We start from the raw sequence: 19,135 nt of genomic DNA, 5'->3' as shown, positions 1-19,135 counted from the left end.
TAAGAAAAGGGAACATTCATTCAGGAAGCTGCTGTGCTAGGTGACAAGCAAATGAGAAGGAGCATAAGAACCAAAACAGCATTATCCTCATTGGAAGTTCAGATACCCTGTTGGGACAAACTTTTATCTGTCTGTCTGTATCTATCTATCTATCTATCTATCATCTATATCTAGGTGATACTGGGGTTTGAACCACCATATACAACTTATTTGATGAGATGGGGGTCATATTAACTTTTTGCCCAGGCTGGCCTCAAATAGTGATCCTCCTGATCTCTGCCTCTTAAGTAGCTGGGAACAAGCCTGAGGCACCACACTGGCCTGGGGCAAAACATCACTCAAATGCTATAGGGAAATTTGAGGACATTCCTTCCTGATGTTGCAGAGAATTATGAAAATGATTTTTTAAGAAAATGCCAGATAGCTAGAATGATTGAAAGAAAGAAGGAGGATGAAAGCTAGTAATATTTGACCTAAATTGAAATTTTACCTATAATTAACTCTGTATCTCTTTTTAAAATAAATTGCAATAACATTATAGGTGCTGTGATGAAGCTTTATGTAGTACAGAATGATCAGGAGAATGGGAAGCACAGTTAGACCTTGTGAGAGGGACCCAAGGCCAGTAATGCAGGGTGCCAATGTCAGTCAAATGTGGTGACCCAGTGTCCTCTCTTGGAAACTTGGTACTCAAAGATCAGACCCATATTTGTGTCTTACAAGTTTAAAATGCATATAACAGTGTTAAACACACTGAAGTTCAGTGTCCTAAAGACCTTTCCAGCACTTTTGTGTAAATTAAAACTGCATTTATTCATATGGAAACTCTGTGGAGTGACAAAAATATGATCATTCAGGCAGATGATCTAAGAGACCAGTACATAGATCCATGCTTCATTACTATAACAAAATATCTGAGGCTGGGTACTTTATAAAGAAAAGAGGTTAATTTATCTGATAATTTTGGAGTCTCAAGGGCATGGCACCAGCTCTGGTGAGGCTCTCATGATTGATGGCATCACAGTGGTGAGAGCATGTGGAGGAAGAGATCCATGGCAAGATAGGAAGCCAAAGACAGAGTGAGGGGCCGGTCTTGTCTTTATCACAACCCTCTCAAGAGCACTAGTTAGGATCCCATAAGAACTACCTTAACCGATTCAAAGAATGATGCACCACCAATGACCTCATGACTACTGCTAGGCCTACCTCTTAAAGGAAGAATCACCTTAGTCCAGGGGGACCAAGCTCCGTGGGGAACAAACCATATCTAAACAATGGCAACTGCCTGCCCATTATGACACTTATATTCACAAGCAAGCAACTGAGAATAGATATGGTTGAGAATTCTCCTGTTGTAACCCAACACAATTTCAAGGACAAGACTTCTGTTTAGAGCCTGTGACTTTTCTTGAAACCCTGATGCCATTTCACATCCACAGATTCTATTTTACTAAACAATGTATGTTTTCTAGAAATGAATTGAGCTGCTTTTAGGAAGACAGGAAAACTAGAATAAACCCACAGTGCCCATCCACTAAGGCAGATGGCAGTGTCCATTTACACCGTAACAACTGATGGGGCAGCTTCCCAGAAAGGCTGGCTTTACCTTGGAGAGGCAGCAAGCAGCTCTCCCTGCATGCCAGTGAGCGTGGGCTCTTCTGCAAAACACAGAGTATGGCCTCGCACATGCAAGGCATTGGTAAATACTTGCGTAAAGACTGACACAGACCATCCGTGCACAGTTACAAAGTTTCCCTACACCCTCTTCTTGCCTCTGCTGTTCATATGGATGTGCAAAAAGTCCACAAACTAAAACTACCCACATCTCTTCATCCAAACTTTGGTGTCTATAGAAATTGAAAGGTCTGGACATTGGTAGAAAGTAACTTGAATTTTTCCAGAAAGAAGTGGAAGAAAATATTCTACCTCTGCCCTCTGGAAAACAAACAACTTCCATAGGCTAAATGAGATACATAGTCTCACACCAATGAGTTCCCAAAACCTGTCCTGTGCTAGGCACTTTGTGTGTAAAGAAACTGTGAATAGCATAAAAAGTGAGGCACAGCTAGCTTGGGGAACCCCACATAGATTTAAGAAGGATAGAAATTCCAGTCAGGTCTCTTTGATTTCAAAGCCCAGCCTTACCATTGTACTACATTACTTTTCAAGACACAATAAAATATGCAATTTCATGATAACTATCATGCTGTTAAAACTGCATCGATCTAACAGCATTAAATTATTATTACAAATCTCATTTTGAGAAAATTCTTTACTTGCACTTATTTAACTTCTTTTAGGCCTTTTCTATTCTTGTGGACAACCAACCTATGATATCTGAAAAGTTAAAATACACTTTGAAAAAGTGGGATAAGCAGTGATATCACTAGTAGGCATGTATTCCAAGGAATGTGATCCAGGATATGATAAAGCCACTTGTAGCACTATTCACAACAGCTAAGCTTTGAAAGCAGCCCAGATGTCTCACAACTGATAAGTAGATTAAGAAAATGTGGTGTATATACACACTGGAGTTTTATTCAGTCATAAAGAATGCAATTATATTGTTTTCAGGTAAATGGATGGAACTATAAAACTTCATGTTAAGTGAAGTAAGCCAAGCTCAAAAAACAAAAGCCACAAGTTTTCTCTCATATGTGAAAGTTAGATCTATAAGTTAAATGTATATATAGAAACATATATGATCATATACATAAAATAAAAAGTATATAATACAAAATTATATTAGCTAGTCTGTCTGAGGGGGCTAAGGAAGGTAGGAGAAAGAAAGAAAATGTCAGAGAATAAAAAATATTGAAACAATCCACATATGAATGCTATGTAATGTACTGTACAGTAAAGTAAACTGTTGAATATTAGGGGAGCATGGTGATAGAGAATGAATAAGTAACGGGGGGGGTTAATTTGATAAAAGCACAATATATACAAAACTGAAGTACCAATGCGAAACCCCCTTGGACTGTCAATATATACTTAATTTAAAAAAATGAAAGGCAGGAAAGAAAAAGAAATCTTTTCCAGGGATGTGTACCAGTGGGAGAGGGTGGGTACAAGGAAAGAGGAAAAGAGGGTGTGTATGATGGATAAGTTTTACATCTATATACAAAAACAGAAGAATGAAACCTATTGAAATTGTTCTAAAAAGGGGGGAAGGAGGAAGACAGAATGAATCTAACTAAGATATATTTTAAGCACATATGTAAATATCACAATGTACAACTATTATATGCTAATAGAATCATAAAAAATGTGGGATGAGGGGATGAGGATATTATTCTATTAAAGTATTCAGTGATGAGTTCAAATTAAGCAATTTGTCAAAAATATATATGAAAATTGAATGCTAAGACACATTACAATTGTAAAAAGGGGGTATATGAAAGAGAAATAGGGTGAATATGATCAAAATACATTTTATTAACATCTGGAAATACTGCAATAAAACCTGTTGTACAATTTTAAAAGTAATAATGATAAAGAAGCTAACTTATGGGTACCTGCAAAACCTGCAGCTGCTTCTTTTGGATAAACAGACTAGCACTACTGCTTTGTAAGGTGGGCAGTGCTGTCAGGTGTTCGCAGGGGTAGCACCTTGTGGAATTGACTCGACACTTTTCTAAATGTCGAGTCTTTCTTTGATCTGTGGTGAATTTTCCTGCTTTTGCATCTGTAAATGACTGAGCAAAGCTTTAGCTAAACAAACAGCTACAGAAGTTTTTACCTTACTCATGCAAGAGAGTAAGACAGAAAACACAGAAGGGATAACATTACTGCACTGAAAGAGAGCATGGTTGGTGGTCTAGTAACAAAGTTCCCAGTTGGTGAAGTTCTTTCTTCTAGTACTAAATCCAGCACCGTACAGAAAGTGACACACTGCCACTGTTTAGTGTGGGACTGTGTGCAAGGCAAAAGATGCCCCTTATGCTGCATTTCTTTGAGAATTTCAAGTTCAATAAGGAGAGATTTTCATGTATTCACTAAAGAAAACTCTACTGCAAACGGTTCATCTCATAGACTCCATGGACCTCCACTCCCAGTTTTCAGTGCCCAGAAATTAAGAGAACTGTGAGTACACTGTGCCCCAGCACTTACCTGCTGCAAGCATTGGCTGGAAGCTGGGGCAGCGCTGGGAGAAGCAAACAAAGAGCCCTGAATGACTACCTACCCTTTCCCACTCTGGGGTGAGGGGTACACTGACTGCTATGGCATCACAGAAATAGTAATAGAGGAACATTGTCACAGACTGCTGACGGCAGCAATGAACTTTAGTTGTAAGCTCTTTCTCACATACCCCTCAGGCATCCTAGAGCTGATAACTGTTGTGTTGCAATTTCCCTCCTCCACAATGGTGACCAAGTCTCTGACAGAATCAAGGATCTACTGTGGTCCCTCTGGGTCTTGAAAGGCACCTAAAGGGGCTTTTACTTGCCTGTACACTCAGTTGAATTTCTAGTGTATGGGAATTTCTGTGATGCTTCAAAATGCTTTCAATAATCTTTTGCCTTTTTAGTCTCCAACTGCCATGAAGAAGAACGAAATGTTATCATTTGCTGGTAAATGGATGGAATTGGAGAGCATCATTCTGAGTGAGGTTAGCCTGGCCCAAAAGACCAAAAATACTATGTTCTCCCTCATATGTGGACATTAGATCAAGGGCAAACACAACAAGGGGATTGGACTTTGAGCACATGATAAAAGCAAGAGCACACAAGGGAGGGGTGAGGATAGGTAAGACACCTAAAAAATTAGCTAGCATTTGTTGCCCTTAACGCAGAAAAACTAAAGCAGATACCTTAAAAGCAACTGAGGCCAATAGGAAAAGGGGAGCAGGAACTAGAGAAAAGGTTAGATCAAAAAGAATTAACCTAGAAGGTAACACACACGCACAGGAAATTAATGTGAGTCAATGCCCTGTATAGCTATCCTTGTCTCAACCAGCAAAAACCCTTGTTCCTTCCTATTATTGCTTATACTCTCTCTACAACAAAATTAGAAATAAGGGCAAGATAGTTTCTGCTGGGCATTGAGAGGGTAGGGGGGAGAGGGAGGGGTCAGAGTGGGAGGTGAGGGTGGGGGTGGGGGCAGGGGGGGAGAAATGACCCAAGCCTTGTATGCACATATGAATAATAAAATAATAATAAAATAGAAAAAAAACCTCAGCACCAAAAAAAAAAAATACCACAACTTATTTACATACATAGTATAGTTCATAAACAGGAGTGGGAAAATAGCTAGAAACTGGTCAACATGGTTGTTTGTGGAGATTGGCTCAAAAAATTCACTTGCCTTGCATTGTGTGACAAATGTTATGTGGACTTACTTTGTGACTGATTATGTTAATTCTTTTAGGATTTTTTTTAACTCAGTGGAATATAAACTGTTGAAAATGATGTTCAGGGGGTTGTTGGCCTTTGTTAAATTGTAGCAAAATTGTTGTAACTAATATTTTTATTAAAATTTGTAAAATCTTTTGAATCAATAGAATCAAATCTTTCACATATCTACTCTACATGAGTGGTTTAGGACATTTTTGTTATCTTATAAAAACAATTCATAAACCTATTATATGTGTTCTTTAAGCAATTAATTACACAAAATATTTTGAGCATCTTGAGCCTAAGTAAACTCTTATAAGTACTATATTTTTATCTCAAAGCATTCAGTAATGTGTCAGATTGTGGTACATTGGATGGCATCAGAATACATGAACTACTGGTGCTCTTTACACTGTTAGCAAATTTGTTTGTGTACCAGGTTTAATCAGCATAGTCATTTGAAATTCAAATTTGTTCCAATAATAAATCATTGAGTGCAAAGCAGGAATTGTATTTTTTAAAAAACTCTGTTTTTTGGCTCTGCACATTTAAAAATAATCAGTACATTTATTATTGATTTCCCACTAGCTAAAAAGTCGCTAATGTTTGATTGCTACCATGATGACAAATGAACTAAAATAATTTCTAACTTTTACTGGTATATCAGGATCTTCTACAACACACATAGGTGCAGAAAACTTGTTTGAATAAATATTCAGGTTCACAAAAATCTACTCTCTCCAAAAGCTGATAGCATCAGCAAGCAACTAAATATCAGAGCTTTATATCTAGTAATCTTCCTTCTAAAATATTTCATGCTAATTAGCAAGACAACATTCCAGAAATATGAACATCACTTTATTCATTTTCTAACAGCAAATGTGGTCACACCGATCCATCATAGATCCACACACACTTCCATCAAATATCTAAATTTATACATCTATTTATGTACACATTGCCAGTGTACCCTAGGAAAAATGCATTTGAAAACTGCTTTCATTAAGACAAGTTTCAAGCCCTTGTCAATAATTGTTAATATATGCAAACCAAGGTGAATAATAATTATATTGCATCCAATTATACATTTCATTTGGATATTGTGGTTGATTTCTTTGCTCTTTATCTAATAGGTTTCCATAAGTTTAGTCTCACATGTATTAGCAACAGTGTTGGACAGCAGTCTAGATGCACTTATTTATCAACGATAATTTTTATACAATCACTTTTTTGTGTCACGGAACTGGGGTTTGAATTCAGAGCTTTGCACTGGCAAAGTAAGTACTCTTCTGCTTGAGCCACACTCCGATTTTACTTTGGTTATTCTGAAGATGGCGTCTTACAAACTACTTGCCCAGGCTGGCCTAGAAACAAGATCTTCCAGATTTCAGCTTCCCAAGTAGCTAAGATTATAGGTATGAGCCACCAGCACCAGCACAAAATTACCTCTTCACAAAAACAAAGCCGAAGAACTTTTGTGTGTTTTATGCATTCATTTATTTATTGGTACAGGGGATAGGACCCAGTGCTTCATGCTTACAAGGCAAATGCTCTGCCACTGAGCTAAACCCCAACACCCAAACCAATGAGTTTTGAGCCATCTTTTTACTGAAACATTAATGAAGCATATATATAGTGTTACCAAGCTAGAATAATTTATTTTTTAAATTCCAAGTACTTATTTCTGTCATATGAATATAGGTGTGTGTGTGTGTGTGTGTATCATTGAACATGTGTATTCCATTCAGATATTATTTTATCTAATAGGATCAAATGTAGGCATTCATTGTCCATTTAACTGCTTTGGAGATAAGACAGAAAATAAGAAGGAAGATGTTCCTGTTCAAGTTAGGCTGCCCTATAAATCATACAGCGCAAACATAAGTAGAAATAGAAAAATTCTAACTTTAGAAACTGGAGCATGAAAATGTTTCCACTAGGCAAATTGTCAAGCCAAACTGGATAGCCATAGTAAAAGAAGGTTTATATTTTCTGGCTAACCAGCTAGAAGCAGAAAAATCTTAATACGAGAGACCTCTTTAGATTAATACACACACATAAACACACACACACACACACACACACACACACACACACACATTTTTTCAGCCAGAGGCAAGTCTTCTTTCTTCTCATTAGCTAATTTGTGTGTTCTGTTTTCTTCTAAGTCAGAAAACTATTGACTCCTCTATATTATTCTAAAACTACCTCAGTGTATTCAAAATTCAATTTTGTTTAGTGCACAAATGATGAATAGAAATCTAAAACTTTAACCAAAGTTTAATGAAGTAAAACATCATCCACACAGATACTTTATATGGACGTTCAGGAAGTTAGTACTAGTAATTATGTGAGCTGGAATAAACAGGATTTTTCCACAGCTTTAGTGCAGTCAAATAAACCTTCTTAATTTCTATTTATACCTTTACTAACACATTGGAAACAAATCTACTGGCAGAGTAACCTGGTCATTTTTGGTAAAACCAAATAATACAAACTCAACCAATAAATCAAATGTCAAAAGGAGAGTGATGGCTAATGGCAGCAGTCCCAAATTCTACCATCAGTCTAACTTTACTAGCATACCGGCTTTTACTTTCTTACTCCCCAAATACAACAATACTGCTACAATGTATACTAGAGCCAGTGAGGAGCTCCACCAACTCTTCACCATAGGGGGATGAAAAGGCTGCCTCCTTTTTGCTTTCATTAAAAAAGAGATGTGCACAAAGTAAACATATTAAACCAAGAAATGATAAAGACATCATAAAGTAATTCTAAATTCTAGCTATAACATAAATCACAAATTTGAAATGTAGTATTCCCTTCTGAAATGCACTTGAGCAAAGATTTGTTACTTATTCTTGAAATGTTATTAAAATTTACTTCTGTAATAGTCACATAAGTGTCTTCTGATTCATGGGAGAGATGATTTACTAAATTAGAGCTATTCATTAACACATTTAGAAACTTCAGAGGTTTTGACTTTTTTTCCCAATTTCTAACAATTGGTAAAGAACCATCACAGAGTTTTATACTTTTGAAAGGAATACAAAAAAAAAGTGGTGGTTACACAGTTAGTTAGATACATATTTTAACAAAGACCACATGAAAATAAAGCAATGTATTTGGAAATTTAAAATATCTATTCATTTCTTCAATGGATCACATATATATTTTATTATCTTACCTCAATGATTTTATCATGAATCTCTAGGCCATCAGCTCTGTCAGCAGGTCCATTTTCTAAAATTTTTGAGACATAAATTCCTTCAGTTGCTGGTTCTTCATGATTAGTCTAGTAAAAAATGCAATCATTAGCAGAAAGAACTATATAAGCCAGCTTTACACTTTATAAAGGGTAATTTTTAAATGTAACATTGCCAATTGTAACTCTCTTAGTGGGGAATTTGGCACAGAATTTTAACTTACTTAACACCAACTAGTCATTAATCAAGATGGCAGCTTTAATGAACAAGTCCAGCGTCTCTGACAAGATTATCTATTTCCTTTGCATTTTTGAATACACATAAAAGCTGTGTGGGAAAGGGCATGCTCAAGGTAAGATCAACTGGTTCCTAAGTGTTATTTTTTAAAACATCTCACTTTTGAAGTGACATGGAAAGTAAAAAGGGCAATAAGGTTACAGGAGGAAAAGGAAGCACATTCAGCTTGTGTTCCACAGTAAGTTTGACATCAGTCATGATTTTGAAACTGTAATTTAACTTTACGTTGTGGAAAATTTGGAACCACAGCTAACCATGTCTATTTGCTGAGGAGACTAACAATGTATCAAAATGTAAACTTGCAGAACACTGACTCTACACTGCAAGGAAGTGCATTCAAAGCTGATGTTGACACATGTCCAGGTGCAAAGTGCCCAGTGATCAGGTAAACTTCAAATACACAGGTGTTTGGTACAAGTAGGACATTTTAGCCAATCGCACGAACCAATTATGTTGCAAGATTTAGTTAGGGAAGATGGTCAGCATTCTATAATAGTATATTAGATAGTTTAAAAATGTCATTTTGTGGTAGGTTAAATAAAATTAACCCTAAAATTTCTCCTTAATTAGCCTGCCTTAACATGAATTTAAGGCCTGGGCTCTTATAAATGTCCCATGTCATCCAAATGTCAGCCATCTAACTGGAATTTATAAAAATACCCTGTGGGGGAAAAGAGAACAAAAATGACATGATGAAAAGATTTCAATTTTTTTAAATCAAAAGTGGAGACTATTTTAGAAACAGAGGCACATTAATTTGCTCAACAGACATAAGGAGGAAACAGGTCATCACTGTCTTGACTTAAACTTTGCATACGGCCAACAACCCTAAGACAGCTTGCTTGGATAACATGTGCAATGCAGGATGCAAACATGTCATAGCAACTTTTTTGGGATATAAAATAATATGATGTTTTTAACTCCACCATATTTTACCAGTTATGGTGAAAATTAAGCTGATGAAGGATTTGAAGGATATATAACAACTTTGGGACCATAGTATATAAGTTTATAACATGCATTTTGAAAATGATTGACATGAATATAGAGTTTCTTCATTCAATTAAATAAAGGAGTTGATTTGGGAAACTAAAATTATTTCAGGTCAACTTTCTTTAATATGGTAGCTTCCTACATAATTGTGAAAACAATTTTCCCTTATTTCAATTCATTTTTTTAAAGATTTTAAATTTATTTCTCTGGTTATATTTATCTTTAGTTTTTGAATTTTTAAAAAATTGCCATATTATTGTTGTGTTGGGGGTGAATTGTGACATTTACAAAAGTTCTTACAATATATCATAGCTGAATTCACCCCCTCCACCATTCTTCTTTATCTTCACCCCTCCCCATTCCTGAAATAGTTTCCAGAGGTCTCATTTTTCCATTTACATACATGACTACATAGTATTTTCACCCTATTCACCCTCCTACACTCTTTCCTTACATCTTCCCACTGGTACCACCCCCAGACAGGACCTGTTTTACCTTCCTGTTCTCCAATTTTGACAAAAAAGTATTGTTTATTTAAAGTATCTATACAGGAGTTTAATTGTGACATTTTCATGTACAAATATGTTATAACCCAAATTGGCTCATTCCTCTATTTTTCTTCTTTATATTTTAGTAACCTTTTCAATTCATTTTTAACATTCCACATATACCATTAACTTCCCAATCTATGTTAACAACTAAAAACTAAACAATCAGACCTAATGAACAGGAAAAATCATCAGGCAAAACAATTTGCCTAATGTTGTCAAATAGAAATTGAATATGCTTGTTTAATAGTTTACTTATGAAATCTCCCCCTGGGGTTATAAAATGGATATAAAACATGAAAATGTACTCTCTGTGTGCTTTGTGAATATAGGTAGAAAGACCAAGTTTATTAGCTATTGTTTTTTAATTTTCTCAAAAAAAATCTGAGACTATACTGGAATAGTTTTATTGAGGAAACAAATCAAATTTCTATTTGATCACAAGTTTAATTTTAAATATTAAATATCTTGTTTTTCTGTTTAGAAGCCCACAAATAAAAGCTAATTCTTTGATTATTTTATAAGTAAAACAACTTTTTTCATACCAAATAGGGACTTTTTTAGAAGTAGAGGCACAGCAGTCATTGGTGCTAGGGTTTCTAGTTATATTCTGACAGGAGGAGGAAATAGGTCATGGCCATCCTGACATAAATTTAGCTGATGACAAACAGTGAGTAGTTCATTAACAAAGTATGTTACCTGATGTGGCCGACCTCCTATAATATTGAATCCCAAGGTGTCATTTTCTCTTTCTAACACAACGGTGAATGACTTCTGCGCTCCATCCTTTAAAAAAGGGATGAAATGACTAAGTGAAAAACAAAAGCAAAAACAAAACCAGAAAATAAATGCTATGATAACATTTTAAGTTGTAAATAAATTAATATTTGAAAGGGGAAAGCTTTAAATTTAAGGATGGTTGACGCTGGGAGAAGGTTAATTTCTTCCTTAAACATTCTGTGAAAGTATGTATTTGAAGGAAACAGCTGAACATGTAAGGGAAAAAATTGTTTTCAAAAATGACTAAATGGATTTGTACTTCCACAAGCAGCTTTTAGCCTAATGCCACATCTAATTTTGACTTCACCTTAATTTAAAACAGACTTCAGGTTTAACTGTAGAGGAATCTTAATTTGTTTTTCCTTCTATGATAGAAAAGTACAATAAATTGTCAGTGGAGCTTAGTAAGATTTTACTTGAAATTTTCACTTTAGAAAATCAAGAGATTTTTAAAAAACTACTGAGCTATTTACAAATTTCTTTTAATGATAATATTCAGATCATTGTGGTGCAGAATCTCTTAGGTCACAGTAATCTTAATTTTAAACAATATCTCTACTTGGTTTTGCACATTTTCTGGGGGGGAGGAGAATAAAACTTAAAGGATTCTTGCTAGGAAAAGTCATATTTCTTTCCTGATGGCCCAGTAACAGTTTAACAAATAGGAACTATACCTACAACCTGTTTAGTAAAGATCAATTTAAATACAGGATGAAACAGTGCTGAGCAGGGTGAGTTTTATTCACGTTGTAGATTCTGACTGATCTTAGGAAATCAGATATTTGGAAAATACTTTTGATTGATAAAATTCTATAAGCATGCACTGTTACCATCATCCCCCCCCCCACCTTTTCCACAGAGTTTTTTCCCAGGCAGTGGACACAGCAGCCCCTACTGGTGGTGTGAAATATTTCTGAGAAATAACCAAGCTTTTTTGGATGCACAGCCAGTTCCTCACTTCTCAGAACCATAACTCGACTTGTTAACAGCTGGACTCCTCCAACCCATAATTCCAGCTGTTGTTCCTTTCCGCCCACCACTGCTTTCCTAAGACTCTGAAAACTGGGTTGGTAATACAGAGCATATTTCTGGGCTTCACTCTGGGTCTTCCCATCTGGAAATTTTAACCTGCCTATAAACAGGCTACAGAAAGAATCTGGCATGAACTCTCTTAAGCACAGTGGGCTTCCCTTTAGCAGGGTAGACACATTTGAGCCCTGTCACTTCAATGATCTTTTACGGGATTGGGAACTCTGACTTGAAGGCAGAGATTTAAGCCAGTCCCTCCTGGGGCTGCCCCTCCCCATCCCTGCTGAAGACTGAAAACAGCTCCTTGAATGGAGCGCAAGTACTGCTAAATCCCTGCTCACCATGGCAGCAACCGACAATGTCAAACACTGTACTAAAGGCCCCAGAAGAGAAGTAGCAGCTTTATAAATAGCTTCTTCCTACTGGGTGAGGCAAAAAAGCATGTTTATTCCCTCTGAAGGCTGGCGGCCCAAGAGCGCAGTTCAAGGCCAGCAGCTTGGACAAAGGGAAACAGCCACTGCCTGGGGACTCGCGAGGCCAGTCTGACTGGTGACAAACTTGAACCAGGCACTAGAACCAGGCTTCCCAGTTCACGCAACTCCCCCAGCCCCACCAATACCGCTGCCAGTAATGGGATCCCGACGCAGGGAAAGATCATTTAGGGAAGTTAAGGTGATGAAACTGCCAGTCAACAAAACACCATCTCTCAACCTCTCAACCCCTGAATTTGTCCTGATCTCCCCATCCACGCACCCACCCACCAAAAAGTTCACGATCGCTTCAGTAGAAAGTAGTTGGTTGATAAGGACACTTGGGAATTGGCATTGTAAGTAAGTCATTCATAGCTAACGCTTTTCCTTCTTGGATTTGCTTCAGGCACAAGGGAAGGGCACAAAAAGAGATGGTGGACAGGAGATTGAAAAAGATGGGGAACAAGCGTCTGAATGGGAAAACGAGTCTTTCCCAATTACTACATCTCCAGGGAAAAGTTGGATGGACTCCTGTGAACTCTTTGCAATCTTAATATAAAGGGGAAAGGACCATTCCTTGTTAACTGCGCCAGGAATAATCACAAAATAACCATAGCAGAGATCAGGGCGGTTGGATGCTTCCCATCGCACGGTACAGAAGGATGCCACCTCCCAGAGGAGTCCTCAAGTACCAGGAAGACCCCATCTTCCCAACCCCAATGCCTCTCTCCCGCTCTCCCTGCGCTTACCCTGCGGTTGCCGCCCAGGTCCCTGGCGAAGTTGCGGATGTGAGCCATGTACTGGGCGAACTTCTCTCGGTACCTGCGGGCTGCCAGCTGCGCCTCGCCCTGCAGCGCCCAGAGCTGTGCCCGCAGCGTCCTCTCCCGCCGCGTGAAGGCGAGAAGCTCAGGCCGGGGCCCCAGCCCGCCGCCGCCGCTGCCAGTACGGGGCCCGGGTGTCCCCGCGCACGTCCCCTGGGTCTCTGGTCCGCTGCGCCCCAGTTGGGGCCGGTCCCCGCCGCCTCCACTGCAGCCCTGGCCCAGGGCGCAGCCCCAGCGATTGTGTCCCCGGCTGGCAGGACCAAAGGCGCAGCCCTCGACGTGAGCCTCCAGTTCCCGCAGCGGGACCGTGTGGCCGCAGCCCCGTGCGCGGTAGTCACACTGGATGCGCAGCTCGCGGAGGAGGCTGCGCAGCGGCAGCACGCGGTACAGCTCGCCAGGCACCAACGGCTGGCACCCGAGCGGGCAGTGGCGCCTCCGCGCCGCCCAGGGCAGCAGGCAGCTGGCACAGAAGACGTGCCCGCAGGGCGTGCACAGGGGTTCCTCCAGCACCTGGCCACACAGCTTGCACTGCAAAGCCGGGTCCACCGCTTGGGCAAAGCGCTCCAGGGCAAAGCTCATGTTAGGGGTGGGGAAAAGGGGGAGCCAAAAGGGAAATCAGTCCTTTCCAAGCCCCTGCCTCCCCGCTGGTTCCTCCTGAGGCATTGGTCTCACTGTTGGCTGGGCTACACCGAGGGGAGGAGGCCGGTGGGGGGGGGGGCGCTGTAATCTCAGAGTTTGTTTGGCGTCAAATTTTCTGGCTTCTACTAGGTCCCCTGACTTCGCCGTATTGACGCTAATAGAAGCCACCTCGAATGACACCCCCCCCTCCCCATCTCCTCATCCCCTGCCTTCTTTGCTGCTTTAGCGATTTATTTCAAGTTTTGTCGTCAGAGCACTGAGGCTAGTTTACAATGATCGTTTCTGGAAGCGGTACTTCTTCCCTGAGCACTGAAGTTCAGTCAGGGCTCCTCACCCTGAGTGGAGCCCTTAAATCCACAATAATGGAAGCTTTGGGAGATTAGGCTGCTTGCCAGTCTGGTTTTCCCCTGGAGCCTCATCACCCGGAGTCAGGTAGACTCAATAAAAATGTTGGAAATAAATGTATTTTTATTATTTCAAATCAGCTAACTATGAAATCACCAGCCAAGAGGCTGTGAACTTAAAGCATCACTATTAGATAAATATTACTTAGAAACTCCACAGAGCCAGACTTCTCAAACCTTGATCCAGAAATCGGATGAGTGTAGAGAGAGGGATTCTTGACTGGGCAGCACAGATGGCCAGGTGCTCGCCTCAGGATACCTCTTTCTTGGGGTGGGGAGGGGGGGGTACAAGACCTCTTGCAGACTGAGGAAGTTGGGGTTCTGCCCCTGCTGCAGCTTGGGTTCACACCATCTATCTTCCACTTGTACAAGCATTTTACTACTGGGAATCAGAATCTGATCGTTTGGCACCTGGAAAGAAAAATTAAAGGAAAGGATCATAAAAGAAAGAAGTGAAATTACATAAAAATAAAATCTGAATGGATGCTTCCTTCTATTTCCTGAATGTACATGTGGACCCAAACTGCTTCTTCTCCCAGTTTGACACTTTAAAGTGTGTAGCATGGAGTCCCTCCAAGCCCTCCTTCCTCAGCTTCTTTCACCATCTTCTGAACCTTAGGAATGAATCCAAAGAGTCCTGGATGCACATCCAGATTGTCATTTTCCTGAAGCGACTACCAGATGTTTAGGATGGGTTTCTAAATCAATTATTAAGGATTCCTCCCTACCAATTAATGATTCATCCTGAAAGGCTGTGAAAGGCATCTGTTCAAGCACTTGAGAAAGGCCCCAGACTTTGTCTTTTAAACCCTTAGAGATAACTAAAAAACTAGCAAAGATTAATAATCAGGTCTAATAAGAACCTTTGGAGCCATCTTTCGCTTGAAAAATGAGATTTTATTAGAGTAGCTCAATAGCTATGAGAATCCTGGTGTGGTGTGCCCAATATTTGATATACTTATATTGTACATTTTATACATCTAGATATATGATGAAGTAACATTTGCTACTATGTTTCAAATTCCCATCTTCCATTTTTCCATAAATAGCCAAAAATAAATTCCTGAATAAATAAATCATTTCACATTAATAGCATGAGCATATTTTTGTGAATTTCATAGACAAGGAATGCATTGTGTTATAGAATTTATTCAAATAATTCTGGACAGGAAACAGCTATTTCATCTTTTTTAAGCATAGAAAATCTCATGACTTGCTCCTATGACTTTGTAGCCATGTCTTGACATTTATATGGGTTTCAATAAACACAGAGAACATTTTTAAATGAGCAAGAAGAGATGGAATCTAAAAATGTCCTACTGAGGTAATACAATAGGGAAATGAGACTTGTAGTTACTTGAAAAGAAAAAGAATACAGCAATGGTTATATGATGTCCTTGGTCCACCCATGGAATTCCTATTGCAAAAGTGAGGAACATAAGTAGATCACAGTATGAGTAATTCTAGGATGCCTAACAGTTTGGTTATCAATGAGAAGGCAGATGTCAAAAACCTTGTCCACAGAGAATAACAAGTTTAAAAATGAGAACACATGAAGTGAAACCAAGAAATGAAGTAGGCCAAAGGGAAGCTTGGGAGAGATATTTTACATAAGAAAATGCAAGCTTGAGCATTTCTAAAAAGAGTTCAGTTTAAGGAGAAAAATAATGCAAGAGCAGGACACGAAAGGAATGGATGCGCCTAAGTGAACCTCACCACCTCCTCCATCTGAAAACATCATGGCATAATAAATCTGAGACATCAGCTGAGTAAGAGTCACATTTCACCTCCTAGACTCCAAAGGGTTTTTCTGTATTCTATATCAGGAAAGTAGTGCTATCACTGAGAATATCAGATGAGCTAGAGATATGGCGCCTAATTAAACGGGCAAAGAAAGCATTTGGAATGAGTTTAAAATACAGACATATATTTCAATAACATAAACCTAGGAACATTTAAATGGCTTCTTGCAAATGGGGCAAATCAGCCCCTTCTGTCATTAGCTTGGGCACATGCTTATGTTTTCACTGATCACTATTTTCTACCTTTTAAGAACACCTAGTTAGTGAAAACTTGCAGACTGACTAGAAATGCTGAGAGCAGAACTGTAAAGCAAATCACTGTCTTCCTGCTCATTGGGTAAGATCAACTTCTAGCTGTATTGCTGGTTGTGGCCTGTCAATTTTCCCAGAAGCTTTCATTCAGCCTGAGAATGTGCTTTGCCAACTAACAAAGGAAAGGCAGTACATTCGCTCAGAACCATGACTTGATTCAAAATGTCTTTAAGTAATCAGTATCTGGTTGTGTATTTCTGTAACCAGTTTTTACTTCAGTCTGCTGTCAAGGTCATATATTCATGAAAAGAGATGAAGAATTAACTTGCTATGTTATTTGCACAATTTCCTAGAGCAACAGTGAAACCAGGGTGTGCCTGTGGGTGTTTCAGTGAGAAGAGGCAGGGTTCCAACCCAGCTCTGAGTCATTCCTACTTTCAAGGATGGTGAAGGAATCTGGGAGTCATTAGTCACTGAGTCAAATTCTGGAATGACTGATATTGAAATGCTATATTCCAAGACTAAAAAATGAATAAAGAGGTTAATGGGGGTGAATTGTCCCCCTTCAAGCATAGAAATATTTTGTTAAAACCAACTTATTTGTGTTTTGGGGGAGAGAAGGGTGGGGCTGAAGTTTGAACTAAGGACTTCACACTTACAAAGCAGATGTTCTACTGCTTGAGCCACACCTCCAGTCCATTTTGCTCTGGTTATTTTGGAGATGGGATCTCATGAACCATTTGCTCAGGCTGGCCTCAAATCGTGATCCTCCTGATCTCAGCTTCCCAAGTAGCTAGGACTACAGGTGTGAGCTTCTCACTCCCAGCTTCATTTGTGATTTTAAAAGTTGTTTTATGCATGTGATTAAGAACCACAAGATCAGAAAGCTTGGAGAAATTTTTCAAAGAATACTTTACATAAATTACTTATTTACTATGTGGTCACAGAGCATAGTTTATTACTTTTAACATTTCAGCATTTAAAAAACCCTCTATTAGAACTTTCTCAAAGAAAATTTTCTTCAATTCCTTGGTGATTTATTATGAATTAATTTTAGGTCTATCATTATACGCATTTTCTCAAAGTGTGCTAAATTAAAGCTTTAACTTTGGAAAATTACTCTAGTAGCTAAGGCAAAAGCACTCTGTTGCTTTAGGTCAAATAGTTCCTGTAGAATACGTTTATCTCTATTATTGAAGTCACTGTTCATTCTTGTTCTTATCTTGATACTTTTGTGTCGTAACCTAGAATCAGAATTGTACCTCATAGCATAAATGCATGAGTTCATAAGGCTTGATATAATAACAAGATCACCTTGACACAATTTAAAAAATTCCAAACTTGACAAGAACAATAAAAATGCTTTGAAGTTGAGTTAGTTGAAAGCTTATTTAAAATGAGGCAGCTATTTTCACACGATTAGTCTGATTATGGAATCAGAGATACATTTTCGATACATGTTTTTCTCTTAGAAAAATACAGAATCAGTTACACCTAGAGAACATAGAGCAGTATCAATCCTTATAATCCTTTTCTGTTGATGTGTAATCCATTAGGAGTTATGTGCTATTATCTTGCTTTCCTGCTATCTTTGGCAAAATGAAGAATTAGAAGGGGCATTGTGACAGTACAGAATGCTATTTCTAAGAGAAATAAAGTAATATCAACAAAACTATCATGTAGTCCAAAACAGAGTAAATGATTTACAGTAATTGCACAGTCTCCATGAGGGTGAGTTACCAGATACCGCAGAATAAAGACTGGAAAAATTGAAGTTAAAGTGAGGTATTAAATTAAAATTTGTGGCAACTTTCAATTAGATCAGAGACTGGTTTTTGAAAATCACTGAGACATGACTTAGGGTAATAATTACTATGCTTTTTAAGAGAGGACAATTGTGAGAGATGGCTTGTGGAGACTAACACAATAAATCTTGCATTTAATTAATCTTGATTTTGTGCTGTGTCAATATAGGCCACAGTCTCTGACAAAGAGAGATGGTATCAAAAACAACTCCAAGAGCTAATATATAACAAGTCTTCCTATGTGATAGCCACATAGGCACTATCTCATTCAACTCTCCCAATGACCTGGACCCAGTTTACCTCAATAGAAAGAGACAAGCCTAGGCTCAGACCAAGGTCTGCTTCACTAAAAATCTCTCAATCTTAAATGCTTCTTCATAATGGCTTTTTTCTTCACATCTTCCATGGGACTATTTTAGAATAAAGTATACTATCAAACATGAGGAGTAAATGGACAATACAGTTGTACAAAAGGTCCCTCACTTATGATGGTTGTACTTGCAAACTATTTTACTTTACAGTGGTGTGCAAAATGATACACATTCAGTAGAAAACAGATTGAAATTTGATCTTTTCCTGGGTTAATGACATGCAGTAAGATACTCTCTTGTGTTATTGAGCAGTGGCAAGTGAGCTGCTTTTTCTAGCCAGACATACCATCACAAGAGTATACAACCAATATTCTATAGTATATATAGATATAACCTATAGATATAGATATAGTATATATAGATATATAGTATATACTGA

At 38.4% G+C, this 19,135-nt stretch overlaps 1 protein-coding gene and 1 long non-coding RNA gene across 2 annotated transcripts in view; both read right to left on the bottom strand.

Annotated features, from left to right (window-relative positions):
* Positions 1-14,175, bottom strand: part of Pdzrn4 (PDZ domain containing ring finger 4) — a 364,418-nt gene extending 350,243 nt beyond the window's left edge. Inside the window, exons 1-3 of the mRNA XM_020188156.2 lie at positions 13,412-14,175; positions 11,083-11,169; positions 8,527-8,634 (exon numbers count right to left, since the gene is read on the bottom strand). Of these exons, the coding sequence (XP_020043745.2) occupies positions 8,527-8,634; positions 11,083-11,169; positions 13,412-14,062 (846 nt within the window). The 5' untranslated portion in view covers positions 14,063-14,175. The remainder of the gene's footprint in view (positions 1-8,526; positions 8,635-11,082; positions 11,170-13,411) is intronic.
* Positions 14,176-14,613: 438 nt separating this feature from the next.
* The window catches only part of LOC141425736 (uncharacterized), a 74,532-nt gene continuing 70,010 nt past the window's right edge, over positions 14,614-19,135 (bottom strand). Inside the window, exon 3 of the long non-coding RNA XR_012450814.1 lies at positions 14,614-14,937. This is a non-coding gene — a long non-coding RNA (uncharacterized lncRNA). The remainder of the gene's footprint in view (positions 14,938-19,135) is intronic.

Source organism: Castor canadensis, chromosome 8, assembly GCF_047511655.1.
Source record: "Castor canadensis chromosome 8, mCasCan1.hap1v2, whole genome shotgun sequence".
NCBI lineage: Eukaryota > Metazoa > Chordata > Mammalia > Rodentia > Castoridae > Castor > Castor canadensis.
This window is presented reverse-complemented; position numbering and strand designations above follow the sequence as displayed.